The sequence below is a fragment of the Pseudophryne corroboree genome, chromosome 4 (genome assembly GCF_028390025.1).
Source record: "Pseudophryne corroboree isolate aPseCor3 chromosome 4, aPseCor3.hap2, whole genome shotgun sequence".
Taxonomy (NCBI): Eukaryota; Metazoa; Chordata; class Amphibia; order Anura; family Myobatrachidae; genus Pseudophryne; species Pseudophryne corroboree.
The window spans coordinates 875907139-875933826 of record NC_086447.1 but is presented as its reverse complement, the minus strand read 5'-3'; the positions used below and the strand labels follow the sequence as shown (position 1 = coordinate 875933826).

General features: G+C 48.0%; 1 protein-coding gene across 3 annotated transcripts in view; it reads right to left on the bottom strand.

The window, feature by feature from the left end:
* The window catches only part of KIF6 (kinesin family member 6), an 873149-nt gene that overhangs the window by 169022 nt on the left and 677439 nt on the right, over positions 1 to 26688 (bottom strand). For all 3 annotated transcript variants that reach the window (XM_063918838.1, XM_063918839.1, XM_063918840.1), the window contains exons 17-19: positions 4581 to 4665; positions 1864 to 1999; positions 1708 to 1766 (exon numbers count right to left, since the gene is read on the bottom strand). In XM_063918838.1, the coding sequence (XP_063774908.1) occupies positions 1708 to 1766; positions 1864 to 1999; positions 4581 to 4665 (280 nt within the window). The remainder of the gene's footprint in view (positions 1 to 1707; positions 1767 to 1863; positions 2000 to 4580; positions 4666 to 26688) is intronic.

Below are 26688 nucleotides of genomic sequence, written 5' to 3'. Positions count from 1 at the left end.
GGAACGGACGATCGAGGTCAGGCCCTGTGTTCGAACCCTCTGGAGCTAATGGTGTCCAGTAGCCTAAGAAGCACAAGCTAGCTGCAAGCAGGTAGGTTTGCTTCTCTCCCCTCAGTCCCACGTAGCAGTGAGTCTGTTGCCAGCAGATCTCACTGAAAATAAAAAACCTAACAAATACTTTCTTTCTAGCAAGCTCAGGAGAGCCCACTAGGAGCACCCAGCTCTGGCCGGGCACAGATTCTAACTGATGTCTGGAGGAGGGGCATAGAGGGAGGAGCCAGTGCACACCAGATAGTACCTAATCTTTCTTTTAGAGTGCCCAGTCTCCTGCGGAGCCCGTCTATTCCCCATGGTCCTTACGGAGTCCCCAGCATCCACTAGGACGTCAGAGAAATATATATTACTATAAGGCTGTATTACACATCGCTGCGCTTCATCGGGTGAAACGCTGTGTGATGTGGTGCTGACAAGGCGCAAGCACCTGCACGTGAGTCCGCAGAACATACAAATGTAACAAGATCCCAGTACAAAGCACGGACGCAGCTCGCTGGAAATCTGATTACTAGACATTTTGAGGCCTTTCCAGGCTGTAGTGAAAACAGCTGCTCCCGTACATATGGTATTTCACATCAGCATGCAGGCTGCCCCAGCGGCCAGTGCTGGTGGAGGGGAGGCAATCCCTGTGAGCCTGGACTGCGTCTTCCCATCTAATGTGGATTCAGAAGACCGCACAGGCCAGACAGAACCAGGGAGGAATACAGGGAACACATGCACAGAACCCACGTAGCTGCTGCCTGGAAATCTAACCAGGTGACACGTTTATTGCTATGTCGCAATGCTCAGGCATAGGTGTCAGGTCTCCAAGGAGAACGCAATGTCATTCCCCACAAAGTGTGCCATAAACTATGAATGAAGCATGGATCGGGCTCCTACCATTCTCTCTGGGCAGTAATAAAGTAGCTCAGTGTTCTATGGAAGCTGAAGTCTGATTTTGTTGCTGGTGAGTATAGTGCCCCTCAAACATTGCCTGAAAGAGACTAGTCCTGATCATTCCTGTGTAATCCAATGGTGTCCAGGTTCCAGACAGCATAACACAGGAACATGGAGCAGAACCTCAATAAGACACAGTATGGGATGGTATTGATATCCCAGCTGTTTAAATTCCCACGGTCAGAATTCCGAAAGCAGCATCCTGACATTCAAAATTCAGACGGAACCTGATGAGTATTTTAACTCTAATCCCAACCCACCCCTCCCGCAGCCTGCTGTCTGCATCATTATCTGTCAGGATCTTACCTACCAGTATCCTCCCCACAGTATGTAGCCCCCTACCCAACGTCCCCTGTATAAGATTTAACGCCAGTAACACAGCATACACACCAAGCTGAAACTGCTACCTCATAATGTGATATTCCACATGATGCACATAAGAACCCTTAGGCTGCAGTGTTTCCCAAACTCGGTCCTCAAGTCAAACTGGCAGTCCAGGTTTTTCATGCTTGAGCACAGGTGACTTAATTAGTATCTCAGACATACTGATTTGAAGATCTGTACTCAAGCAAGGATATTCTTAAAACCTAGATGTTAGGATACCTTAAGGACCGAGTTTGGGAAATAGGGATATAATAACCCATATGTATGCTGTTTAATAATAGGAAATGATTCTGTAATAAACTCTCAGAGATTAGCGCCACGCTTGCTGGGTACCTGCGAGAACGCTGGAAGACAGAAGATGACGTGCTGCTCATGACCGCCTCTGGCCGGTTCTGCAGGAAGAATAAAACATGTTGTGGTCGGACTCTCAGTTTTCCACATTCTCTGGTAGAAGCAGGTGAAGGTTGGCAGCTGTACGGAAGTGTTTACCTGTAAGGTGGAGGCCTCCTCCGACCACCACTCCTCAAAGTCCTTCTGTAGTTTGACCTTCGACTTTTCCAGGAGTAGCTGTAAGTGTTCAATCTCAGTCTTCAGACCTTTCAGGCGACTGAAGTGTGCTTTATACCTACAGGACAAGGGGAAGAGTCAGAATAGTGGTGATAAGGGGCCTGGTTCCAATTTGTGCGCAATGCCAATATTCATGCAAATGATTGACGTATTTCAACTGCGCATGTGCCTAAGTCGCTAAAAAGTTGCACAGTGCAGGCGTCCCACGGTGTACACACAGAGGCGAGGCAGCGGTTGTGACACATGGTATCTGAAGTGTGTTGGGTGTTCCAAGGAGTGGACTGGGAGGTGGCTATTCAGACGGACAAAGATGGTCCACGTTATTGCTGAGTGTTGCGGACCTGACACTGAACTGGTTGCAACCTCAGGCACTTGAGAGCTCACATCAAAGGACATACTCTGACGGTAGAATCTGCACCTAGAGTAGCATGGAGCTGGTGCAAGTTTCATGGTTGTATCTAAAGGCGCTCAATGTGGGCGTCTCAGTTCTTGCACATTTGGCTGCACACCACGGGGGGGAGGGGGCATATTCAGCTGTACGGCTGTACACTGGGAAAGGGCACATTCAGCTGCACAGTTGTATATGGGGGAAGGGCACATTTTACTGCACGGCTGTACACCGGGGAAGGACACAATCAGCTACAAAGCTGTACACCGGGGAAGGGGACATTCAGCTGCACAGCTGCACAGCTGTATACTGGGGAAGGGCACATTTCACTGCACGGCTGTACACCGGGGAAGGGCACATTCAGCTGCACGGCTGTACATCGGGGAAGGGTTTGTAGAAGTATCAGCATAAAATCGCATCCACTAGACTAGTCAAACAAATATGCCATAAGTAGTGCATAGATGGGGCATCTGCTACTGGTACTGTAGGTGTGATCCACAGCTCTGTCTCACCCTGTAAGGGGCACATGATTAATGTTTAGCCGCTATGAAGAACGGAGTACATCAGCACTGTTATCCACTTACTGTGTGATCACCTATCAGAACCCTATTCAAGGACACTGCAAATAGCTGATTACAGGCTACAATAACTGACATTCATATAAGTGGCAGACAGCATATATGACAAATACATTAAGCCTTGTCTTTGTCTGGGGATGTTACTCATGACTATTACAAGAGGCCAACAAAATATAAAATAAAGATTTTTTATTTTTTTTTACTTTAAAATAATAATAAAAATAAATGAAGAGCACCATGGTCCAGTCTGGTGGGGGCTAATCCACATCCCTTTCCATGAAACTGGGATAAAGTGTGGGAGTGGCTGCAATTGGCTATGGGGCTGTCTTATGTCACAACATCAGCGCACTCATGAGAAAGGGGGAGAAGAGGTGAGTACCACACGTAGCCAGGCTGCGGCCATTGTGGTAGATTGCTCCTCTCTGTAGATGCCTCACACAGGTTCCCACAGCGCAGAAGGAGGCGGCTACAGTGGGAACCACCGTCACCAAACTGGAACACTGCATTTAAAACATAAAGTTCATTACATTACATTTCTGGATTTGCAGTGCTTTAAAAGGTCATCTCCACTGACATCTCACATCAAGTAGTGTTTTCATGCGACACTGATACTGACGTATCCCTGCACGAGAGGGAAGCTGTAACTATACTCCTGAGGAAGAATCGAGGCAGAATAATCCCCACAGGGCCTGATTCAGATGTGGCTGGAGTGAGCATACATGGAAGCAGCAGCAATAGCACTAATATGGTAACGCAGCAGGGATGTCATGCCTCCTGCATGCATTACTGATCCGAGCTGCGTCCATTGATGCAACAAAGAGTCCAGGAAATCCCCGTACTCCAGGGATCCTGACCTCGTCTTGCCCCCACAACGGCGGCGACATGCCTCCGTTTTTTGCCCCCAAACAGCAGCAGACTGTCAATCACTGTAGTGTCACCAACATCACAGACCCGCACTGCACATGCTCAGTAGGTGTCGGGCGCGTGTGCAAAGTACCAAACATCGGCACTTTGTAACATGAGACGCACCTCCAACCACATCTGAATAAGGCCCTGTAAGCGCATATAATGATGCATGAGGTATATTCCGGTGGTTGCCTTAAACACACTCCATAAGCGTATATGTGGAGAGCAGCCCAGCGGAGGCCGTGTGTTTCCCCACAATCCCTTAGTGTTAGTGTACCTCTTCTGGAGGCCGTGTGTTTCCCCACAATCCCTTAGTGTTAGTGTACCTCTGCTGGAGGCCGTGTGTTTCCCCACAATCCCTTAGTGTTAGTGTACCTCTTCTGGAGGCCGTGTGTTTCCCCACAATCCGTTAGTGTTAGTGTACCTCTTCTGGAGGCCGTGTGTTTCCCCACAATCCCTTAGTGTTAGTGTACCTCATCTGGAGGCCGTGTGTTTCCCCACAATCCCTTAGTGTTCGTGTACCTCTTCTAGAGGCCGTGTGTTTCCCCACAATCCCTTAGTGTTAGTGTACCTCTTCTGGAGGCTGTGTGTTTCCCCACAATCCCTTAGTGTTAGTGTACCTCTTCTGGAGGCCGTGTGTTTCCCCACAATCCCTTAGTGTTCGTGTACCTCTTCTAGAGGCCGTGTGTTTCCCCACAATCCCTTGGTGTTAGTGTACCTCTTCTGGAGGCCGTGTGTTTCCCCACAATCCCTTAGTGTTAGTGTACCTCTTCTTGTCCTCTTCCATTTCAGCACGCAGCTCTTCCTCCGCTGGATCGTACTTGTTCAGTTCATCAGGCGAGCTGGAAACACCTAGAGGATGTTTGGAAAATGATAAAATACTTTGGCAGGGACATGACTTCAATCTTGGCCTCTCGCTTACTAGCAGTATAATATAGTAATGTAACAGCGCAGGGATTCCAGGGAGCGTAAAACAGCTTGGAGCAGAGACAGACCAAACAAAATAGAAAAAGCATCTGGGGTCATGTACGAACAGATGACACATCCCACCTCACCTACTTCTGCATCATGAACACACTAGGTTCACACCCGAATGGGGGAGGACCAGTTTTGCACCCCCACAGAATCTGCCGTTTTGGCCTGCAAATCCATGTAAAACTGGGTACATACTGTAGCGGCAAATGAGTTTGTATGTTTGTAAATGATGTATATAATAAGATTTTACTTACCGATAAATCTATTTCTCGGAGTCCGTAGTGGATGCTGGGGTTCCTGAAAGGACCATGGGGAATAGCGGCTCCGCAGGAGACAGGGCACAAAAAGTAAAGCTTTTCCGATCAGGTGGTGTGCACTGGCTCCTCCCCCTATGACCCTCCTCCAGACTCCAGTTAGGTACTGTGCCCGGACGAGCGTACACAATAAGGGAGGATTTTGAATCCCGGGTAAGACTCATACCAGCCACACCAATCACACCGTACAACTTGTGATCTAAACCCAGTTAACAGTATGATAACAGCGGAGCCTCTGAAAGATGGCTTCCTTTAACAATAACCCGAATTAGTTAACAATAACTATGTACAACTTATGCAGATAATCCGCACTTGGGATGGGCGCCCAGCATCCACTACGGACTCCGAGAAATAGATTTATCGGTAAGTAAAATCTTATTTTCTCTATCGTCCTAGTGGATGCTGGGGTTCCTGAAAGGACCATGGGGATTATACCAAAGCTCCCAAACGGGCGGGAGAGTGCGGATGACTCTGCAGCACCGAATGAGAGAACTCCAGGTCCTCCTTAGCCAGAGTATCAAATTTGTAAAATTTTACAAACGTGTTCTCCCCTGACCACGTAGCTGCTCGGCAAAGTTGTAATGCCGAGACCCCTCGGGCAGCCGCCCAAGATGAGCCCACCTTCCTTGTGGAGTGGGCCTTTACAGATTTAGGCTGTGGCAAGCCTGCCACAGAATGTGCAAGTTGGATTGTGCTACAGATCCAACGAGCAATCGTCTGCTTAGACGCAGGAGCACCCATCTTGTTGGGTGCATACAATATAAACAACGAGTCAGATTTTCTGACTCCAGCTGTCCTTGCAATATATATTTTTAATGCTCTGACAACGTCCAGTAACTTGGAGTCCTCCAAGTCACTTGTAGCCGCAGGCACTACAATAGGCTGGTTCAGATGAAATGCTGACACCACCTTAGGGAGAAAATGCGGACGAGTTCGCAGTTCTGCCCTGTCCGAATGGAAAATCAGATATGGGCTTTTGTAAGATAAAGCTGCCAATTCTGACACTCTCCTGGCAGAAGCCAGGGCTAGAAGCATGGTCACTTTCCATGTGAGATATTTCAAATCCACCTTTTTTAGTGGTTCAAACCAATGAGATTTTAGGAAGTCCAAAACCACATTTAGATCCCACGGTGCCACTGGAGGCACCACAGGAGGCTGTATATGCAGCACTCCCTTAACAAAGGTCTGGACTTCAGGGACTGAAGCCAATTCTTTTTGAAAGAAAATCGACAGGGCCGAAATTTGAACCTTAATAGATCCCAATTTGAGACCCATTGACAATCCTGATTGCAGGAAATGTAGGAATCGACCCAGTTGAAATTCCTCCGTCGGAGCACTCCGATCTTCGCACCACGCAACATATTTTCGCCAAATTCGGTGATAATGTTGCACGGTTACTTCCTTCCTTGCTTTAATCAAAGTAGGAATGACTTCTTCCGGCATGCCTCTTTCCTTTAGGATCCGGCGTTCAACCGCCATGCCGTCAAACGCAGCCGCGGTAAGTCTTGAAACAGACAGGGACCCTGCTGAAGCAAGTCCCTCCTTAGAGGTAGAGGCCACGGATCTTCCGTGATCATCTCTTGAAGTTCCGGGTACCAAGTCCTCCTTGGCCAATCCGGAACCACTAGTATCGTTCTTACGCCTCTTTGCCGTATAATTCTCAATACTTTTGGTATGAGAGGCAGAGGAGGAAACACATACACCGACTGGTACACCCAAGGCGTTACCAGCGCGTCCACAGCTATTGCCTGCGGATCTCTTGACCTGGCGCAATACCTGTCCAGTTTTTTGTTGAGGCGAGACGCCATCATGTCCACCATTGGTCTTTCCCAACGGGTTACCAGCATGTGGAAGACTTCTGGATGAAGTCCCCACTCTCCCGGGTGAAGATCGTGTCTGCTGAGGAAGTCTGCTTCCCAGTTGTCCACTCCCGGGATGAACACTGCTGACAGTGCTATCACATGATTCTCTGCCCAGCGAAGAATCCTTGCAGCTTCTGCCATTGCCCTCCTGCTTCTTGTGCCGCCCTGTCTGTTCACATGGGCGACTGCCGTGATGTTGTCCGACTGGATCAATACCGGTTTTCCCTGAAGCAGAGGTTCTGCCTGGTTTAGAGCATTGTATATTGCTCTTAGTTCCAGAATGTTTATGTGAAGAGACGTTTCCAGGCTCGTCCATACTCCCTGGAAGTTTCTTCCTTGTGTGACTGCTCCCCAGCCTCTCAGGCTGGCGTCCGTGGTCACCAGGATCCAATCCTGTATGCCGAATCTGCGGCCCTCCAATAGATGAGCACTCTGCAACCACCACAGAAGAGACACCCTTGTCCTTGGAGACAGGGTTATCCGTAGGTGCATCTGAAGATGCGACCCTGACCATTTGTCCAACAGATCCCTTTGGAAAATTCTTGCGTGGAATCTGCCGAATGGAATCGCTTCGTAAGAAGCCACCATTTTTCCCAGGACTCTTGTGCATTGATGTACAGACACCTTTCCTGGTTTTAGGAGGTTCCTGACAAGCTCGGATAACTCCTTGGCTTTTTCCTCCGGGAGAAAAACCTTTTTCTGAACCGTGTCCAGAATCATCCCTAGGAACAGCAGACGAGTTGTCGGCATTAACTGGGATTTTGGAATATTCAGAATCCACCCGTGCTGTTTTAGCACTTCTTGAGACAGTGCTAATCCCATCTCTAGCTGTTCTCTGGACCTCGCCCTTATTAGGAGATCGTCCAAGTATGGGATAATTAATACGCCTTTTCTTCGAAGAAGAATCATCATCTCGGCCATTACCTTTGTAAAGATCCGAGGTGCCGTGGACAATCCGAACGGCAGCGTCTGAAACTGATAGTGACAGTTTTGTACAACGAACCTGAGGTACCCCTGGTGTGAGGGGTAAATTGGAACGTGGAGATACGCATCCTTGATGTCCAAGGATACCATAAAGTTCCCCTCTTCCAGGTTCGCTATCACTGCTCTGAGTGACTCCATTTTGAACTTGAACTTCTTTATGTACAGGTTCAAGGACTTCAGATTTAGAATAGGCCTTACCGAGCCATCCGGCTTCGGTACCACAAAAAGAGTGGAATAATACCCCTTCCCTTGTTGCAGAAGAGGTACCTTGACTATCACCTGCTGAGAGTACAGCTTGTGAATGGCTTCCAACACCGTCTCCCTTTCGGAGGGGGACGTTGGTAAAGCAGACCTCAGGAAACGGCGAGGTGGATCTGTCTCTAATTCCAACCTGTATCCCTGAGATATTATCTGCAGGATCCAGGGATCTACTTGCGAGTGAGCCCACTGCGCGCTGTAATTTTTGAGACGACCGCCCACCGTCCCCGAGTCCGCTTGAGAAGCCCCAGCGTCATGCTGAGGCTTTTGTAGAAGCCGGGGAGGGCTTCTGATCCTGGGAAGGAGCTGCGTGTTGCTGTCTCTTCCCTCGACCTTTGCCTCGTGGCAAATATGAATAGCCCTTTGCTCTCTTATTTTTAAAGGAACGAAAGGGCTGCGGTTGAAAAGTCGGTGCCTTTTTCTGTTGGGGAGTGACTTGAGGTAGAAAGGTGGATTTCCCGGCTGTAGCCGTGGCCACCAAATCTGATAGACCGACTCCAAATAACTCCTCCCCCTTATACGGCAAAACTTCCATATGCCGTTTTGAATCCGCATCGCCTGTCCACTGTCGCGTCCATAAAGCTCTTCTGGCCGAAATGGACATAGCACTTACCCGTGATGCCAGTGTGCATATATCCCTCTGTGCATCACGCATATAAAGAAATGCATCCTTTATTTGTTCTAACGACAGTAGAATATTGTCCCTGTCCAGGGTATCAATATTTTCAATCAGGGATTCTGACCAAACTACCCCCGCACTGCCCATCCAGGCAGTTGCTACAGCTGGTCGTAGTATAACACCTGCATGTGTGTATATACTTTTTTGGATATTTTCCATCCTCCTATCTGATGGATCTTTAAGTGCGGCCGTCTCAGGAGAGGGTAACGCCACTTGTTTAGATAAGCGTGTTAGCGCCTTGTCCACCCTAGGAGGTGTTTCCCAGCGCTCCCTAACCTCTGGCGGGAAAGGGTATAATGCCAATAATTTCTTTGAAATTATCAGCTTTTTATCAGGGGCAACCCACGCTTCATTACACACGTCATTTAGTTCTTCTGATTCAGGAAAAACTATAGGTAGTTTTTTCATACCCCACATAATACCCTGTTTAGTGGTACCTGTAGTATCAGCTAAATGTAACGCCTCCTTCATTGCCAAAATCATATAACGTGTGGCCCTACTGGAAAATACGGTTGATTCGTCACCGTCACCACTGGAGTCATCGCCTGTGTCTGGGTCTGTGTCGACCGACTGAGGCAAAGGGCGTTTCACAGCCCCTGACGGTGTTTGAGTCGCCTGGACAGGCACTAATTGATTGTCCGGCCGTCTCATGTCGTCAAACGACTGCTTTAGCGTGTTGACACTATCCCGTAGTTCCATAAATAAAGGCATCCATTCTGGTGTCGACCCCCTAGGAGGTGACATCCCCATATTTGGCAATTGCTCCGCCTCCACACCAATATCGTCCTCATACATGTCGACACACACGTACCGACACACAGCAGACACACAGGGAATGCTCCTAATGAAGACAGGACCCACTAGCCCTTTGGGGAGACAGAGGGAGAGTTTGCCAGCACACACCAAAAGCGCTATATATATATCAGGGATAGCCTTATAATAAGTGCTCCCCTATAGCTGCTTTGTTATATAAAAATATCGCCATAAATTTGCCCCCCCTCTCTGTTTTACCCTGTTTCTGTAGTGCAGTGCAGGGGAGAGACCTGGGAGCCGTCCTGACCAGCGGAGCTGTGAGAGGAAATGGCGCCGTGTGCTGAGGAGATAGGCCCCGCCCCTTTTCCGGCGGGCTCGTCTCCCGCTATTTTGAGAAATCAGGCAGGGGTTAAATATCTCCATATAGCCTCTAGGGCTATATGTGAGGTATTTTTAGCCTTTATAGGTACTCATTTTGCCTCCCAGGGCGCCCCCCTCCCAGCGCCCTGCACCCTCAGTGACTGCCGTGTGAAGTGTGCTGAGAGGAAAATGGCGCACAGCTGCAGTGCTGTGCGCTACCTTTAGAAGACTGCAGGAGTCTTCAGCCGCCGATTCTGGACCTCTTCTGTCTTCAGCATCTGCAAGGGGGCCGGCGGCGCGGCTCCGGTGACCATCCAGGCTGTACCTGTGATCGTCCCTCTGGAGCTTGATGTCCAGTAGCCAAGAAGCCAATCCATCCTGCACGCAGGTGAGTTGACTCCTTCTCCCCTCAGTCCCTCGCTGCAGTGATCCTGTTGCCAGCAGGAATCACTGTAACATAAAAAACCTAGCTAAACTTTCTCTAAGCAGCTCTTTAGGAGAGCCACCTAGATTGCACCCTTCTCGGCCGGGCACAAAAATCTAACTGGAGTCTGGAGGAGGGTCATAGGGGGAGGAGCCAGTGCACACCACCTGATCGGAAAAGCTTTACTTTTTGTGCCCTGTCTCCTGCGGAGCCGCTATTCCCCATGGTCCTTTCAGGAACCCCAGCATCCACTAGGACGATAGAGAAATGTAAATAGTATGTCTGCCTGGTGCTGCATCTGCGCCCGGTTCCTGAAACATTTCCTGACATCTTCCAATGCATTGCTAACCGACCCTCACTGACCAACCATCACATCAGTGCATGCGCGGATTGGACATAGGGCTCACCATTCTCTTATTCCAACTCTGCAGTGCAGCAACTCTGCCATCCAGTGATGCTACCATGGCTACACAGTATGTTATAATGTACCTCTTGTGTGCCCATGTCGGGCCACTTCTACAGGGCCACTTTTAGGGGGTCATTCAGACCTGATCGCTCGCTAGCAGTTTTTAGGAGCGCTGCGATCAGATAGTCGCCGCCTACTAGGGAGTGTACTTTAGCTGTGCAAGTGTAGGATCGCATGTGCAGCCGAACGTTACAACTAAACTTTGTGCAGTTTGTGAGTTGCCCAGAACCTACTTAGCCGCTGCGATCACTTCATCCTGTCTGGGCCCGGAATTGACGTCAGACACCCACCCTGCAAACGCTTGGACACGCCTGCGTTTTTCCAACCACTCCCTGAAAACGGTCAGTTGCCACCCACAAACGCCCTCTTCCTGTCAATCTCTTTGCGATTGCCCATGCGAATGGATTCTTCGTAAAACCCATCGCACAGCAACGATCCGCTTTGTACCCGTGCGACGCGCCTGCATACGCATGCACAGTTCTGACCAGATCGCAGCGCTGCAAAAAACGCTAGCGTGCAATCAGGTCTGAATGACCCCCTTAGTTCCCAATCCGCCCCTGGTCTCAGACACAACTGCAGCAAAAGACACAAGAAAGGCCACAATTGCGTACAATCAGACCCTATGAGCCTCAACAGACCCCACCCCCTCTTCAGACCACACCCACATTAGGCCTGCTTCCATAAATTTCCCAGGCTGGTTTTCCTTCTCTATCGGCCCCTGCAGCAGTGCCCCTTACTGACACTCAGAGGCGGACAGATCTTTTAGTATTGGCACAAACATTTTAATACTGTGTCCGGGCAGAAGGAATCATGTGTATGGTGGCATGTGCTACATCAATGGGCGACGTGGGTTTCTGGCCTGCTGACACACCAACCCCCGCATTATTGAAATCAGCGACGAAGGCCATCTACCAGGTACAGGTAAAATCAGGGTATCTTTGTGCATTGACAGCAAAGTGCGGAATGCCAGAGTGTTAGGGGCTGTATGCACAGCACTCAGCTAAAGCAGCCTGTCCTCATAGTGTACGGATTGGTAACTGCTGGGTTCCTGTCCTTCCTGCAGCATTATCATATTATCGGTGGTCCTACTTGCAGAGCGCATAAAACACAAGTTGCCACTGCCCAGAACATTTGCCCTGACTGCATTCCCTACCGGCTCATTTAAATGTCTTGTTACTGGCACAGGCTTGGGATTACATGTCACTAGATTATTCTGCAAATGGAATATCCTACAAGCAGCCAGTCATCAGGCGGAAACAGATGTTATTTCACTGTCTTGCCTCGCACAGCGGAATAAAATCAGACACAATGCAGACTTATGATGTCAGAGCAGAAGAAACATCAGTTTTAATTTGAAGTCTAATATGCGCCTAGGATAACTAAGGCTGATGGAACATGTTCCTGTATGTGAGGCTGTGAGGATGATAAACCTATTTCTGTATGAGGGAGGCTGACTGAGTATATTCCTGTATAATAGGGGCTGTGAAGGCACATGTTCCTACAGGAGGTCCATGAGGCTGATAGAATGTGTTCCTAGTAAAATACTAGATAAAATAAGAATTTACTTACCGATAATTCTATTTCTCGGAGTCCGTAGTGGATGCTGGGGTTCCTGAAAGGACCATGGGGGGAATAGCGGCTCCGCAGGAGACAGGGCACAAAAAAGTAAAGCTTTACTAGGTCAGGTGGTGTGCACTGGCTCCTCCCCCCATGACCCTCCTCCAGACTCCAGTTAGGTACTGTGCCCGGACGAGCATACACAATAAGGGAGGCATTTTGAATCCCGGGTAAGACTCATACCAGCCACACCAATCACACCGTACAACTTGTGATCTAAACCCAGTTAACAGTATGACAACAGAAAGGGCCTCTTAAAGATGGCTCCTTAACAATAACCCGAATTAGTTAACAATAACTATGTACAAGTATTGCAGATAATCCGCACTTGGGATGGGCGCCCAGCATCCACTACGGACTCCGAGAAATAGAATTATCGGTAAGTAAATTCTTATTTTCTCTATCGTCCTAAGTGGATGCTGGGGTTCCTGAAAGGACCATGGGGATTATACCAAAGCTCCCAAACGGGCGGGAGAGTGCGGATGACTCTGCAGCACCGAATGAGAGAACTCCAGGTCCTCCTTTGCCAGGGTATCAAATTTGTAAAATTTTACAAACGTGTTCTCCCCCGACCACGTAGCTGCTCGGCAGAGTTGTAATGCCGAGACCCCTCGGGCAGCCGCCCAAGATGAGCCCACCTTCCTTGTGGAGTGGGCTTTTACAGTTTTAGGCTGTGGCAGGCCTGCCACAGAATGTGCAAGTTGAATTGTGTTACAAATCCAACGAGCAATCGACTGCTTAGAAGCAGGTGCGCCCAACTTGTTGGGTGCATACAATATAAACAGCGAGTCAGATTTTCTGACTCCAGCCGTCCTTGCAATGTATATTTTTAAGGCTCTGACAACGTCCAACAACTTGGAGTCCTCCAAGTCGCTAGTGGCCGCAGGCACCACAATAGGTTGGTTCAGATGAAATGCTGATACCACTTTAGGGAGAAAATGCGGACGAGTCCGCAGTTCTGCCCTATCCGAATGGAAGATTAGATAAGGACTTTTATAAGATAAAGCCGCCAATTCAGATACTCTCCTGGCAGAGGCCAGGGCTAGTAACATAGTCACTTTCAATGTGAGATATTTCAAATCCACCTTTTTCAATGGTTCAAACCAATGGGATTTGAGGAAATCTAAAACTACATTTAGATCCCACGGTGCCACCGGAGGCACCACAGGAGGCTGTATATGCAGTACTCCCTTGACAAAAGTCTGGACCTCAGGGACAGAGGCCAATTCTTTTTGGAAGAATATTGACAGGGCCGAAATTTGAACCTTAATGGATCCCAATTTGAGACCCATAGATAATCCTGATTGCAGGAAATGTAGGAAACGACCCAGTTGGAATTCCTCCGTCGGAACCCTCCGATCCTCGCACCACGCTACATATTTTCGCCAAATGCGGTGATAATGTTTCACGGTGACTTCCTTCCGTGCCTTAATCAAGGTAGGAATGACTTCTTCTGGAATGCCTTTCCCTTTTAGGATCTGGCGTTCAACCGCCATGCCGTCAAACGCAGCCGCGGTAAGTCTTGAAAAAGACAGGGACCCTGCTGTAGCAGGTCCCTTCTCAGAGGTAGAGGCCACGGTTCGTCCGTGAGCATCTCTTGAAGTTCCGGATACCAAGTCCTTCTCGGCCAATCCGGAACCACTAGTATTGTTCTTACTCTTCTTTGCCGTATGATCTTCAATACCTTTGGTATGAGCGGCAGAGGAGGAAACACATACACTGACTGGTACACCCAAGGAGTTACCAGTGCGTCCACAGCTATTGCCTGTGGATCTCTTGACCTGGCGCAATATTTGTCCAGTTTCTTGTTGAGGCGAGACGCCATCATGTCTACAATTGGTCTTTCCCAACGGTCTATTAACATGTTGAAGACTTCTGGATGTAGACCCCACTCTCCCGGATGAAGATCGTGTCTGCTGAGGAAGTCTGCTTCCCAGTTGTCCACGCCCGGGATGAACACTGCTGACAGTGCTATCACGTGATTCTCCGCCCAGCGAAGAATCTTGGCAGCTTCTGCCATTGCACTCCTGCTTCTTGTGCCGCCCTGCCTGTTTACATGGGCGACCGCCGTGATGTTGTCCGACTGAATCAACACCGGCTTTCCTTGTAGGAGAAGTTCCGCCTGGCTTAGAGCATTGTAGATTGCTCTTAGTTCCAGAATGTTTATGTGAAGAGACTTTTCCAGACTCGTCCATACTCCCTGGAAGTTTCTTCCTTGTGTGACTGCTCCCCAGCCTCTCAGGCTGGCGTCCGTGGTCACCAGGATCCAATCCTGAATGCCGAATCTGCGGCCTTCTAATAGGTGAGCCTTCTGCAACCACCACAGAAGTGACACCCTTGTCTTTGGTGACAGGGTTATTCGCAGGTGCATCTGCAGATGCGACCCTGACCATTTGTCCAACAGATCCCTTTGGAATATTCTTGCATGGAATCTGCCGAATGGAATTGCTTCGTAAGAAGCCACCATTTTTCCCAGGACTCTTGTGCATTGATGTACTGACACTTTTCCTGGTTTTAGGAGGTTCCTGACCAGATCGGATAACTCCTTGGCTTTTTCCTCTGGAAGGAAAACCTTTTTCTGAACCGTGTCCAGAATCATTCCTAGGAACAGCAGACGAGTTGTCGGGATTAAATGGGATTTTGGAATATTCAGAATCCACCCGTGTTGTCTTAGCACCTCTTGAGATAGTGCTAAAGCTGTCTCCAGCTGTTCTCTGGACCTTGCCCTTATTAGGAGATCGTCCAAGTATGGGATAACTAATACGCCTTTTCTTCGAAGAAGAATCATCATCTCGGCCATTACCTTGGTAAAGACCCGAGGCGCCGTGGACAATCCGAACGGCAGCGTCTGAAACTGATAGTGACAGTTTTGAACAATGAACCTGAGGTACCCCTGGTGTGCGGGGTAAATCGGAACGTGTAGATACGCATCCTTGATGTCCAAGGATACCATAAAGTCCCCTTCTTCCAGGTTCGCTATCACTGCTCTGAGTGACTCCATCTTGAACTTGAACTTTTTTATGTAGAGGTTCAAGGACTTCAGATTTAGAATAGGCCTTACCGAGCCATCCGGCTTCGGTACCACAAATAGAGTGGAATAATACCCCTTTCCTTGTTGTAATAGGGGTACTTTGACTATCACCTGCTGAGCGTACAGCTTGTGAATGGCTTCCAACACCCTCTCCCTTTCGGAAGAGACGGTTGGTAAGGCAGACTTCAGGAAACGATGAGGAGGATCCGTCTCTAATTCCAACCTGTACCCCTGAGATATTATCTGCAGGATCCAGGGGTCTACCTGCGAGTGAGCCCACTGCGCGCTGTAATTTTTGAGACGGCCCCCCACTGTCCCCGAGTCCGCTTGAGAGGCCCCAGCGTCATGCTGAGGTTTTTGCAGGAGCCGGGGAGGGCTTCTGTTCCTGGGAAGGAGCTGCCTGTTGGTGTCTCTTCCCTCTTCCTCTGCCTCGTGGCAGGTACGACAAGCCCTTTGCTCTCTTATTTTTGTAGGAGCGAAAAGGCTGCGGTTGAAAGGTCGGTGCCTTTCTCTGTTGGGGAGTGACTTGAGGTAAAAAAGTGGATTTCCCGGCAGTAGCCGTGGCCACCAAGTCTGATAGACCAACTCCAAATAACTCCTCCCCTTTATACGGCAAAACCTCCATGTGACGTTTTGAATCCGCATCGCCTGTCCACTGTCGTGTCCATAAGGCTCTTCTGGCTGAAATGGACATAGCACTCACCCGAGATGCCAGTGTGCAAATATCCCTCTGTGCATCACGCATATAGATAAATGCATCCTTTATTTGTTCTAACGACAGTAAAACATTGTCCCTATCTAGGGTATCAATATTTTCAATCAGGGATTCTGACCAAACTACTCCAGCACTGCACATCCAGGCAGTTGCTATAGCTGGTCGTAGTATAACACCTGCATGTGTGTATATATTCTTTTGAATAACTTCCATCTTTCTATCTGATGGATCCTTAAGTGCGGCCGTCTCAGGAGAGGGTAACGCCACTTGTTTGGATAAGCGTGTGAGCGCCTTGTCCACCTTAGGGGGTGTTTCCCAGCGCGCCCTAACCTCTGGCGGGAAAGGGTATAATGCCAATAACTTTTTTGAAATTATCAACTTTTTATCAGGAGCAACCCACGCTTCATCACACACGTCATTTAATTCTTCTGATTCAGGAAAAACTGTTTGTAGTTTTTTCACACCATACATAATACCCTGTTTTACGGTATCTGTAGTATCAGCTAAATGTAACGTCTCCTTCATTGCCAAAATCATATAACGTGTGGCCCTACTGGAAAATACGTTTGAATTTCTACCGTCGTCACTGGAATCAGTGCCCGTGTCTGGGTCTGTGTCGACCGACTGATGCAAAGGGCGTTTTACAGCCCCTGACGGTGTTTGAGGCGCCTGGACAGGCATTAATTGATTGTCCGGCCGCCTCATGTCCTCAACTGACTGTTTAAGGGAAGATAAACCATCACGTAATTCCACAAATAAAGGCATCCATTCTGGTGTCGACCCCCTGGGGGGTGACATCTGCATATTTGGCAATTGCTCCGCCTCTACACCAATATCGTCCTCATACATGTCGACACCACGTACCGACACACACCGCAAACTCACAGGGAATGCTCTAATGAAGACAGGACCCACTAGCCCTTTTGGGGAGACAGAGGGAGAGTCTGCCAGCACACACCACAAAGCGCTATATATACAAGGGATATCCTTATATTAAGTGCTCCCTTATAGCTGCTTTAATATATATATATATAGCCATTAATGTGCCCCCCCTCTCTGTTTTACCCTGTTTCTGTAGTGCAGTGCAGGGGAGAGACCTGGGAGCCGTTCTGACCAGCGGAGCTGTGACAGAAAATGGCGCCGTGTGCTGAGGAGATAGGCCCCGCCCCTTTTTCGGCGGGTTCTTCTCCCGCTATTTTTCCAGTCAGGCAGGGGTTAAATATCTCCATATAGCCCCTATGGGCTATATGTGAGGTATTTTTAGCCTTGTATAAGGTTTATATTTGCCTCTCAGAGCGCCCCCCCCCAGCGCTCTGCACCCTCAGTGACTGCCCAGTGAAGTGTGCTGAGAGGAAAATGGCGCACAGCTGCAGTGCTGTGCGCTACCTTATGAAGACTGAGGAGTCTTCAGCCGCCGGTTTCCGGACCTCTTCACGCTTCAGCATCTGCAAGGGGGTCGGCGGCGCGGCTCCGGGACCGGACTCCACGGCTGGGCCTGTGTTCGATCCCTCTGGAGCTAATGGTGTCCAGTAGCCAAGCAGCAAATCCACTCTGCATGCAGGTGAGTTTACTACTTTCCCCCTAAGTCCCACGTTGCAGTGATCCTGTTGCCAGCAGGACTCACTGTAAAGAAAAAAACCTAAACTAAACTTTCTCTAAGCAGCTCTTTAGGAGAGCCACCTAGATTGCACCCTTCTCGTTCGGGCACAAAATCTAACTGGAGTCTGGAGGAGGGTCATGGGGGGAGGAGCCAGTGCACACCACCTGACCTAGTAAAGCTTTACTTTTTTGTGCCCTGTCTCCTGCGGAGCCGCTATTCCCCCCATGGTCCTTTCAGGAACCCCAGCATCCACTTAGGACGATAGAGAAAGTATGTTCTTGTGTGAGAGGCTGATATAAAATGTCTATGTACAGTAGGAGAGATTTTGTGAGGTTAATAGAACATGTTTCTGTATGAGAGGCTATGAGGATGAAAAACATGCTCCAATTTACAAGAGGCTGTGAGGATGATAGAATATGTTACTGCATGAGAGGCTGTGAGGCTGGTGGACAATGTTCCTGTATGAGAGAGGCTAATAGAACATGTTTCTGTACAAGAGGCTGTGAAGATGATAAACAAGTTCCTGTATGAGAGAGGGAGGGGGGCTGATGGATCATGCTCCTGTAAGAGAGATTCTATGAGGCTTATAGAATACAGTATGTCCCTGTGTGAGAGAGGCTGATAGACCATGTTCATGTATGAGGGAGGCTGATAGACTATGTTCCTGTATGAGGGAGGCTGAGAGACTGATAGAACATGTTCCTGTATGGAGGAGGCTGATAGACTATGTTCCTGTATGAGGGAGGCTGAGAGACTGATAGAACATGTTCCTGTATGGAGGAGGCTGATAGACCATGTTCCTGTATGGGGGAGACTGATACAACATGTCCCCGTATGAGAGAAGCTGATAGACCATGTTCCTGTATGGAGGAGACTGATACAACATGTCCCTGTATTAGAGAAGCTGATAGACCATGTTCCTGTATGAGAAAAACTGATAGAACATGTTCCTGTATGGGAGAGGCTGATAAACCATGTTCCTGTATGGGGTGTAGTATGGTTTGCCGGCGGCCGGGTTCCCGGTGGCCAGCACACCGGCGCCGGGATCCCGACCGCCGGCATGCCAACAGCGGGGCAAGCGCAAATGAGCCCCTTGCAGGCTTGCTGTGCTCGCCACACTGCGGGCACGGATTTATTCTCCCTCCAGGGGGGTCGTGGACCCCCAAGAGGGAGAATAGGTGTCGGTATGCCGGATGTCGGGATTCCGGCGCCGGTATACTGAGCGCCGGGATCCCAACAGCTGGCAAACTGAATACCACCCCCTGTATGAGAGAGGCTGATAGAACATGTTCATGTATCAGCAAGTCTGATAGACCATGTTACTATATGAAAGAGGCTGATAAACCATGCTCCTGTATGAGAGAGGCTGATAAACCATGCTCCTGTATAAGAGAGGCTGATAAACCATGTTCCTGTATGAGGGAGGCTGAGAGACTGATTGAACATGTCCTTGTATGAGAGAGGCTGATAGAACATGTTCCTGTATGAGGAAGGCTGATAGACTATGTTCCTGTATGAGGGAGGCTGATAGACCATGTTCCTGTATAAGGGAGGCTGATAGAACATGTTCCTGTATGAGGGAGGCTGATAGACTATGTTCCTGTATGAGGGAGGCTGATAGAACATGTTCCTGCATAAGGGAGGCTGATAGACCATGTTCCTGTATGAGAGAGGCTGATAGACCACGTTCCTGTATGAGGAAGGCTGATAGACTATGTTCCTGTATGAGGGAGGCTGATAGACCATGTTCCTGTATAAGGGAGGCTGATAGAACATGTTCCTGTATGAGGAAGGCTGATAGACTATGTTCCTGTATGAGGGAGGCTGATAGACCATGTTCCTGTATAAGGGAGGCTGATAGAACATGTTCCTGCATAAGGGAGGCTGATAGACCATGTTCCTGTATGAGAGAGGCTGATAGACCACGTTCCTGTATGAGGAAGGCTGATAGACTATGTTCCTGTATGAGGGAGGCTGATAGACCATGTTCCTGTATAAGGGAGGCTGATAGAACATGTTCCTGCATAAGGGAGGCTGATAGACCATGTTCCTGTATAAGGGAGGCTGATAGAACATGGGCCCTCATTCCGAGTTGTCCGCTCGCTAGCTGCTTTGAGCAGCATTGCACACGCTAAGCCGCCGCCCTCTGGGAGTGAATCTTAGCTTAGCAGAATTGTGAACGAAAGATTCGCAAAATTGCGAATACAAATTTCTTAGCAGTTTCTGAGTAGCTCGACACTTACTCTGCCACTGCGATCAGTTCAGTCAGTTTCGTTCCTGGTTTGACGTCACAAACACACCCAGCGTTCGCCCAGGCACTCCCCCGTTTCTCCAGACACTCCCGCGTTTTTCCCAGAAACGGCAGCGTTTTTTCACACACACTCATAAAACGGGAAGTTTCCGCCCAGAAACACCCACTTCCTGTCAATCACACTACGATCACCAGAACGAAGAAAAATCCTCGTAATGCCGTGAGTAAAATACCAAACTTTTGAGTAAAATAACTAAGCGCATGCGCTCTGCGAACATTGCGCATGCGCAGTAAGCGACTAATCGCAAAATAGCAAAATTCGGCAACGAGTGAACAACTCGGAATGACCCCCATGTTCCTGTATGAGGGAGGCTGATAGAACATGTTCCTGTATGAAGGAGGCTGATAGACCATGTTCCTGTATGAGAGAAGCTGATAGACCATGTTCCTGTATGAGGGAGGCTGATAGAACATGTCCCTGTATGAAGGAGGCTGATAGACCATGTTCCTGTATGAGGGAGGCTGATAGAACATGTTCCTGTATGAGAGAGGCTGATAGAACATGTTCCTGTATGAGGAAGGCTGATAGAACATGTTCCTGCATAAGGGAGGCTGATAGACCATGTTCCTGTATATGGGAGGCTGATAGAACATGTTCCTGTATGAGGGAGGCTGATAGACTATGTTCCTGTATGAAGGAGGCTGATAGACCATGTTCCTGTATGAGGAAGGCTGATAGAACATGTTCCTGCATAAGGGAGGCTGATAGACCATGTTCCTGTATATGGGAGGCTGATAGACCATGTTCCTGCATAAGGGAGGCTGATAGACCATGTTCCTGTATGAGGAAGGCTGATAGAACATGTTCCTGCATAAGGGAGGCTGATAGACCATGTTCCTGTATGAGAGAAGCTGATAGACCATGTTCCTGTATGAGGGAGGCTGATAGACTATGTTCCTGTATGAAGGAGGCTGATAGACCATGTTCCTGTATGAGGGAGGCTGATAGAACATGTTCCTGTATGAAGGAGGCTGATAGACCATGTTCCTGTATGAGGGAGGCTGATAGAACATGTTCCTGTATGAGAGAGGCTGATAGAACATGTTCCTGTATGAGGAAGGCTGATAGAACATGTTCCTGCATAAGGGAGGCTGATAGACCATGTTCCTGTATATGGGAGGCTGATAGAACATGTTCCTGTATGAGGGAGGCTGATAGACTATGTTCCTGTATGAAGGAGGCTGATAGACCATGTTCCTGTATGAGGAAGGCTGATAGAACATGTTCCTGCATAAGGGAGGCTGATAGACCATGTTCCTGTATGAGAGAAGCTGATAGACCATGTTCCTGTATGAGGGAGGCTGATAGACTATGTTCCTGTATGAAGGAGGCTGATAGACCATGTTCCTGTATGAGGGAGGCTGATAGAACATGTCCCTGTATGAGAGCGGCTGATATTATTTCTACTGTTCTTTATATTGTATTTTATGTCTAATTCTTCTGATTTACTACAAGCACAGGACATGCTGGGATTAGTAGTGCACCATGTAAAAATGCTTATTTAAAAAATGTTTATATTTATTTTGTGCAGTGCATCTAAGTGAAGCAGTCAGTTTCCCTGATACACCTCCACTTATCACTGATAACCTCGTCAGTCTGGCCCTCGGGATCGCGCAGCCTCACTACAGCATAACACGACCAATCGGAGGAGCATCCAAATAAGCAACAGACAGTCCAGCAACGCCATACGATTCTGAGCGAGAGGTTCCCCTATATTGGTAAAATCCCACACACAACTGTTTCCTAATCTGCCATTAGCTATACTGTAAATGAACACGTCTGAGGCAGACAGTAATAACCAGACTGTTTGAGACTGTTCCTCACTGTGGTCAGGCTCTGATGGTGATCCTCATTCTACCTGACATAATGTAACTGAGTGGGGTTAGATCAGAAGCGATGTGGGGTTAGGTCAGCAACATGAGCCAGAATCGTTCTCAGCTACGCACATACAGAGAGTGCAGAATCAGAGGGACAGAACACAGCAAAGCACAAATACAGCTTGCTGGATCAAAGATTTATGCCAAAATGAAATATGTTTGTCTTAGAAACTAAGACTAAAAGCTTTGTCTGGATAGAGAGAAGGAATATTAGGTTATAAAGAAAACAAAAATACCATCAACGAGGAGAAGAGAATGAAAAACAACAACTTGGTCCTCTAGGTGCACCTCGTTTCAGTAGCTAATTCCAGCCAAGATCAAGGTCTTGTTAGGTGGAGGGTGGACCCTTCCCAGACAGTATAGCAACCTGTCATACAACCAAATGTACCACAGATTTCCTTGTAACTAAAGTGCCACGATCACGAACAATCTTTCCACATTATAACTTTACACCCCAATTTATATAATAAGTGGCCCTCAAAGTGGCTGTACAGTAGTTGCGGGCAGCTGCAGAAGCAAAACCCACCTTATGCTACTGTGAGATTCCATTAGGCTTATGTGTATGCAAGTGGAAACCCATCCACTGGGTTCAAGAGATCCCCATGCTGGGTGCAGGAGATCCAGCGGCAAGCTGGGTCGGGAGGGCAAGGGTGTATCTCCATTCCGGTCCGCATCATTCCTAATGTCCTGGGTCGGCTCCTCCGCAGTAACAGCCGTGGTGGTCCAGTGGTTGATGTCGGAATTTGTAGCTGCATCATCATAGAAGTATCTCTGATACTTTATGTCCTACGGGGCTACAGAAGCCCTGCACGTCCAAACTTAGGGCCTAGTTCATGCTTGTGCGCACATGCCTGAGTAGCTGCGAATTTACAGGCTACGAAATTTCTAATCATCACGCATGTGTCCCGATTGTTACAGCACCAAGACTAGGATGAAGCTGAACGTAGGCAGTGTGGGATTTAGTGAACGTTCCTGGGAGGTGGTGGCTAGGCGGATGCAGGAGTATCGCTGACAGCAGATGTGTCTGGAGACACACAACAGCTTACATAGGATGCCATACTCAGACTGAGAAACTGCACATGCCACAGGGCTGGAGCTAGTTCCAATGGTGCGTCATTTCCATGGAGTGAGCATCTCAGGCCGCACCACTAGTATAAAGACTCAGGCCACGTCTGCCTGCGACTCAGAATCAGAACCTATGACCCTAGATGGTGGTGTCTGTCCATAGGACTGACTGGCTGTGCACCTTAAGCCTACGTATAGTGCCCTGGGCTGACAGAAAAGGCTCTCAGACATTTCAGGCATGACAGCAGCAGAACATTTAATATCTGGCTAATTGCTGGAGACAGGCCAGCCACTAAAACACAACCAGCCAGATATATACATAGTTCCGTACATTTCATAACACATGTGTATGTCATATACTGAATGTATAATGACTAATAGATATGCCCCATGGGTGGGACTAGACACACCCTATAATCTCCCTTTTCTTTTCAAGTAGGTACGTATGGAATGGGGTGAATTGGGGATGTTTTATTTTGTTTGTTCTTTGAGGGTGGGATGGATGCTTTTTTATTTATCTAATATTGGATTTTAGGATGGTGGGTGTAACCTTCCGTATGTCTTACGTTCTATGGACCTATTTACTTACTAATTTTTTTAAGACCCACTGACCCACTAACATTAGATAGTCCCAGTGGAATGGTGAGGATGAGGTGGAGAGCTCAGGGTGCTCAGAAGGAAAAATGAGTGTTCAGAATGATCAGGAGCAGAGCCGGCCCTAACCAATATGATGCCCTAGGCAAGATTTTGGCTGGTGCCCCCTAGCACCACCGCTGGTTTCGCCTCTGACCTTGCACCTCTTTCCCAGCACCATCACCCCTCACCCATAGCAGTCCTTATTTTGGTGTTTGTACCCCCTATATTTTAAATTGGAACAGTTCGCACATTTTGCGCACAGCCCAAAAAGGGGTGTGTTTTTGCTGGCAAGGGGCATGGCCACACAATAGTACCCCCAATTCCAATTACGTCACTCAGTACCGCAACTTTATTCACATTTGCTCATGCAATAGTGTCCATAATTCATATTACATCCCACAGTAGTACCACTTTACCTTATAAACGTTACTCCTCACAGTAGAGCCCCTTATTCACATTACATCACACTGAATTGCTCTTTATTCACATTACACCACACCCTATTGCTCTTTGTTCATGTTAGACGACACAGTAGTGCCCTTTCTATATGCAACGCCACATAGTAGAGCACCGTATACACATAATGCCACACAGTAGTAATGCATTTATACACCTAATTCCAAACAGTAATGCCCCTTACACATATGAGACACCTTATTAATGTCCTTATAAACATAATGCGCCTTACACATTATGACACCCTTTATTAATGCCCTTTTACACATAATGGGGCAGATGTATTAACCTGGAGAAGGCATAAGGAAGTGATAAACAAGTGATAAATGCAAGGTGATAAACATACCAGCCAATCAGCTCCCATATGTAAATTAACTGTTAGGAGCTGATTGGCTGGTGCATTATCACCTTGCACTTAACACTGCTTTATCACTGGTTTATCACTTCCTTATGCCTTCTACAGGTTAATACATCTACCACAGTGTCCCTTACACATATGCCGCACATTATTAATGTCCTTATACACATAATGACATGCATAGTGCCCCCTACACATTTGCTGCACATTATTAGTGCCCCTATACACATAATGACACACATACAGTAGTACCCTGTTACACATATGCCGCACATTATTAATACTCTTATACACATAATGACACACATAGTGCCCCTTACACATATGTTGCACATTATTAATGCATTTTTACATGACACACATAATGCTCCTTACACATATTCTGAACACTACTGCACAACCAACCCACTCACATGCACACAGCACTCACACTGCCACTAACACTGTGACCTCTGTCTCTGCTTGGATACAGATGTGTCCTCCTAAATCTTGCCTCAATGCTAATGTCGGGCACACCTTTTTTTATGAAAATGCATCTTATTTGCATTGTTATGTGGCTAGGATGCACAAGCGGCTTCTGCTGATTGAAATGATATGCAGCATGCCTATATACTGTGTGAGACTGTGGCTGTATCTGCATATGAAATGCTACACACAGAATATAGGCATGCCACATATCATTTTAATCAGCAGAAGCTGCTGATGCCCCTAGACATATCAAATGCCCTAGGCAATTGCCTAGTTTGCCTATGCCTGTGGCCGGCTCTGATCAGGAGGAGTGCTCAGTAAGAGTGTTCAGGCGGGAAGTACAGAATGAGCAATAAATTAGAGTGTTCAGATGGAGTGTTGAGAGTCATCAGGTGTAGAGCTCAGAGTGTTCAGGAGACATAATCAATTACAGAAATTAGGTGAAGTGCTTCAAATGACCAGGAGGAATGCTGAGAGTGTTCAGGTGGAGTGTTCTAGTATTCGGGTGCTCTGAATGGCTGCAGCGTCTGTATGAAAAAAATGCTAATGCCACAGGAGACGGTCTGCTGGTGCGTCTGGATCATCTGCATGGACATCGGCCATCTGCAAAACCCTCAGGTTACTCAGGATGGCTGGTTTATTCACGCTGCTGGGGCCAGGAAATGTGCAGTACGGGTGCTGTGCATGTGCAGTATTACAAACATCAGAGTTGTATACAAACCATCGGGCCCTGAATGTCCAGGAGTAGTGCTCAGAAGGACTATTGCGAACAGGACGCAAAAGTAGCTTTTGCTGATTAAAATGATATGCGGCATGCCTAGATTCTGTGTGCGACCACGGCTGTATCTGCATATGAAATGCTACACTATAGTGTTTTCATAGAAAATAGGATTTTAATTACCTACCGGTAAATCCTTTTCTCATAGTTCGTAGAGGATGCAGGGGTCCACATTAGTACCATGAGGTATAGATGGGTCCCTTGGGAGCCATGGGCACTTTAAGAGTTTAATAGTGTGGGCTGGCTCCTCCCTCTATGCCCCTCCTACCAGACTCAGTTTAGAAAATGTGCTCAGTGGAGCCTATCACAGCTAGGGGAGATCCATAGGAGTTTTTCTAGGAGACGGACAACTTAGAGAGAAGGAATTTACAGATAGTGGTGAGATTCACACCAGCTCACAAATACAAGGCACACCAAGCGAAACAGCTCGAATACTCCACAATGGCTGAACAACATTACTTAACCAAGTAAAAACACAGTACTAAACCAAGAACAAAGCAGTACTAAAGTAACCACTGCAGGGAAACGAAGCGCTGGGCGGGCGCCCAGCATCCTCTACGGACTACGAGAAAAGGATTTACCGGTATGTAATTAAAATCCTATTTTCTCTTACGTCCTAGAGGATGCTGGGGTCCACATTAGTACCATGGGGATGTACCAAAGCTCCCAGAATGGGAGGGAGAGCTCGGAGGCTCCTGCAGAACTGATTGACCAAACTTTAGGTCCTCAGAGGCCAAAGTATCGAACTTGTAGTAGAACTTAGCAAACGTGTTCGACCCTGACCAAGTAGCCGCTCGGCAAAGTTGTAAAGCCGAGACACCCCGGGCAGCCGCCCAGGAAGAACCCACCTTACGAGTAGAGTGGGCCTTTACGGATTTCGGACACGG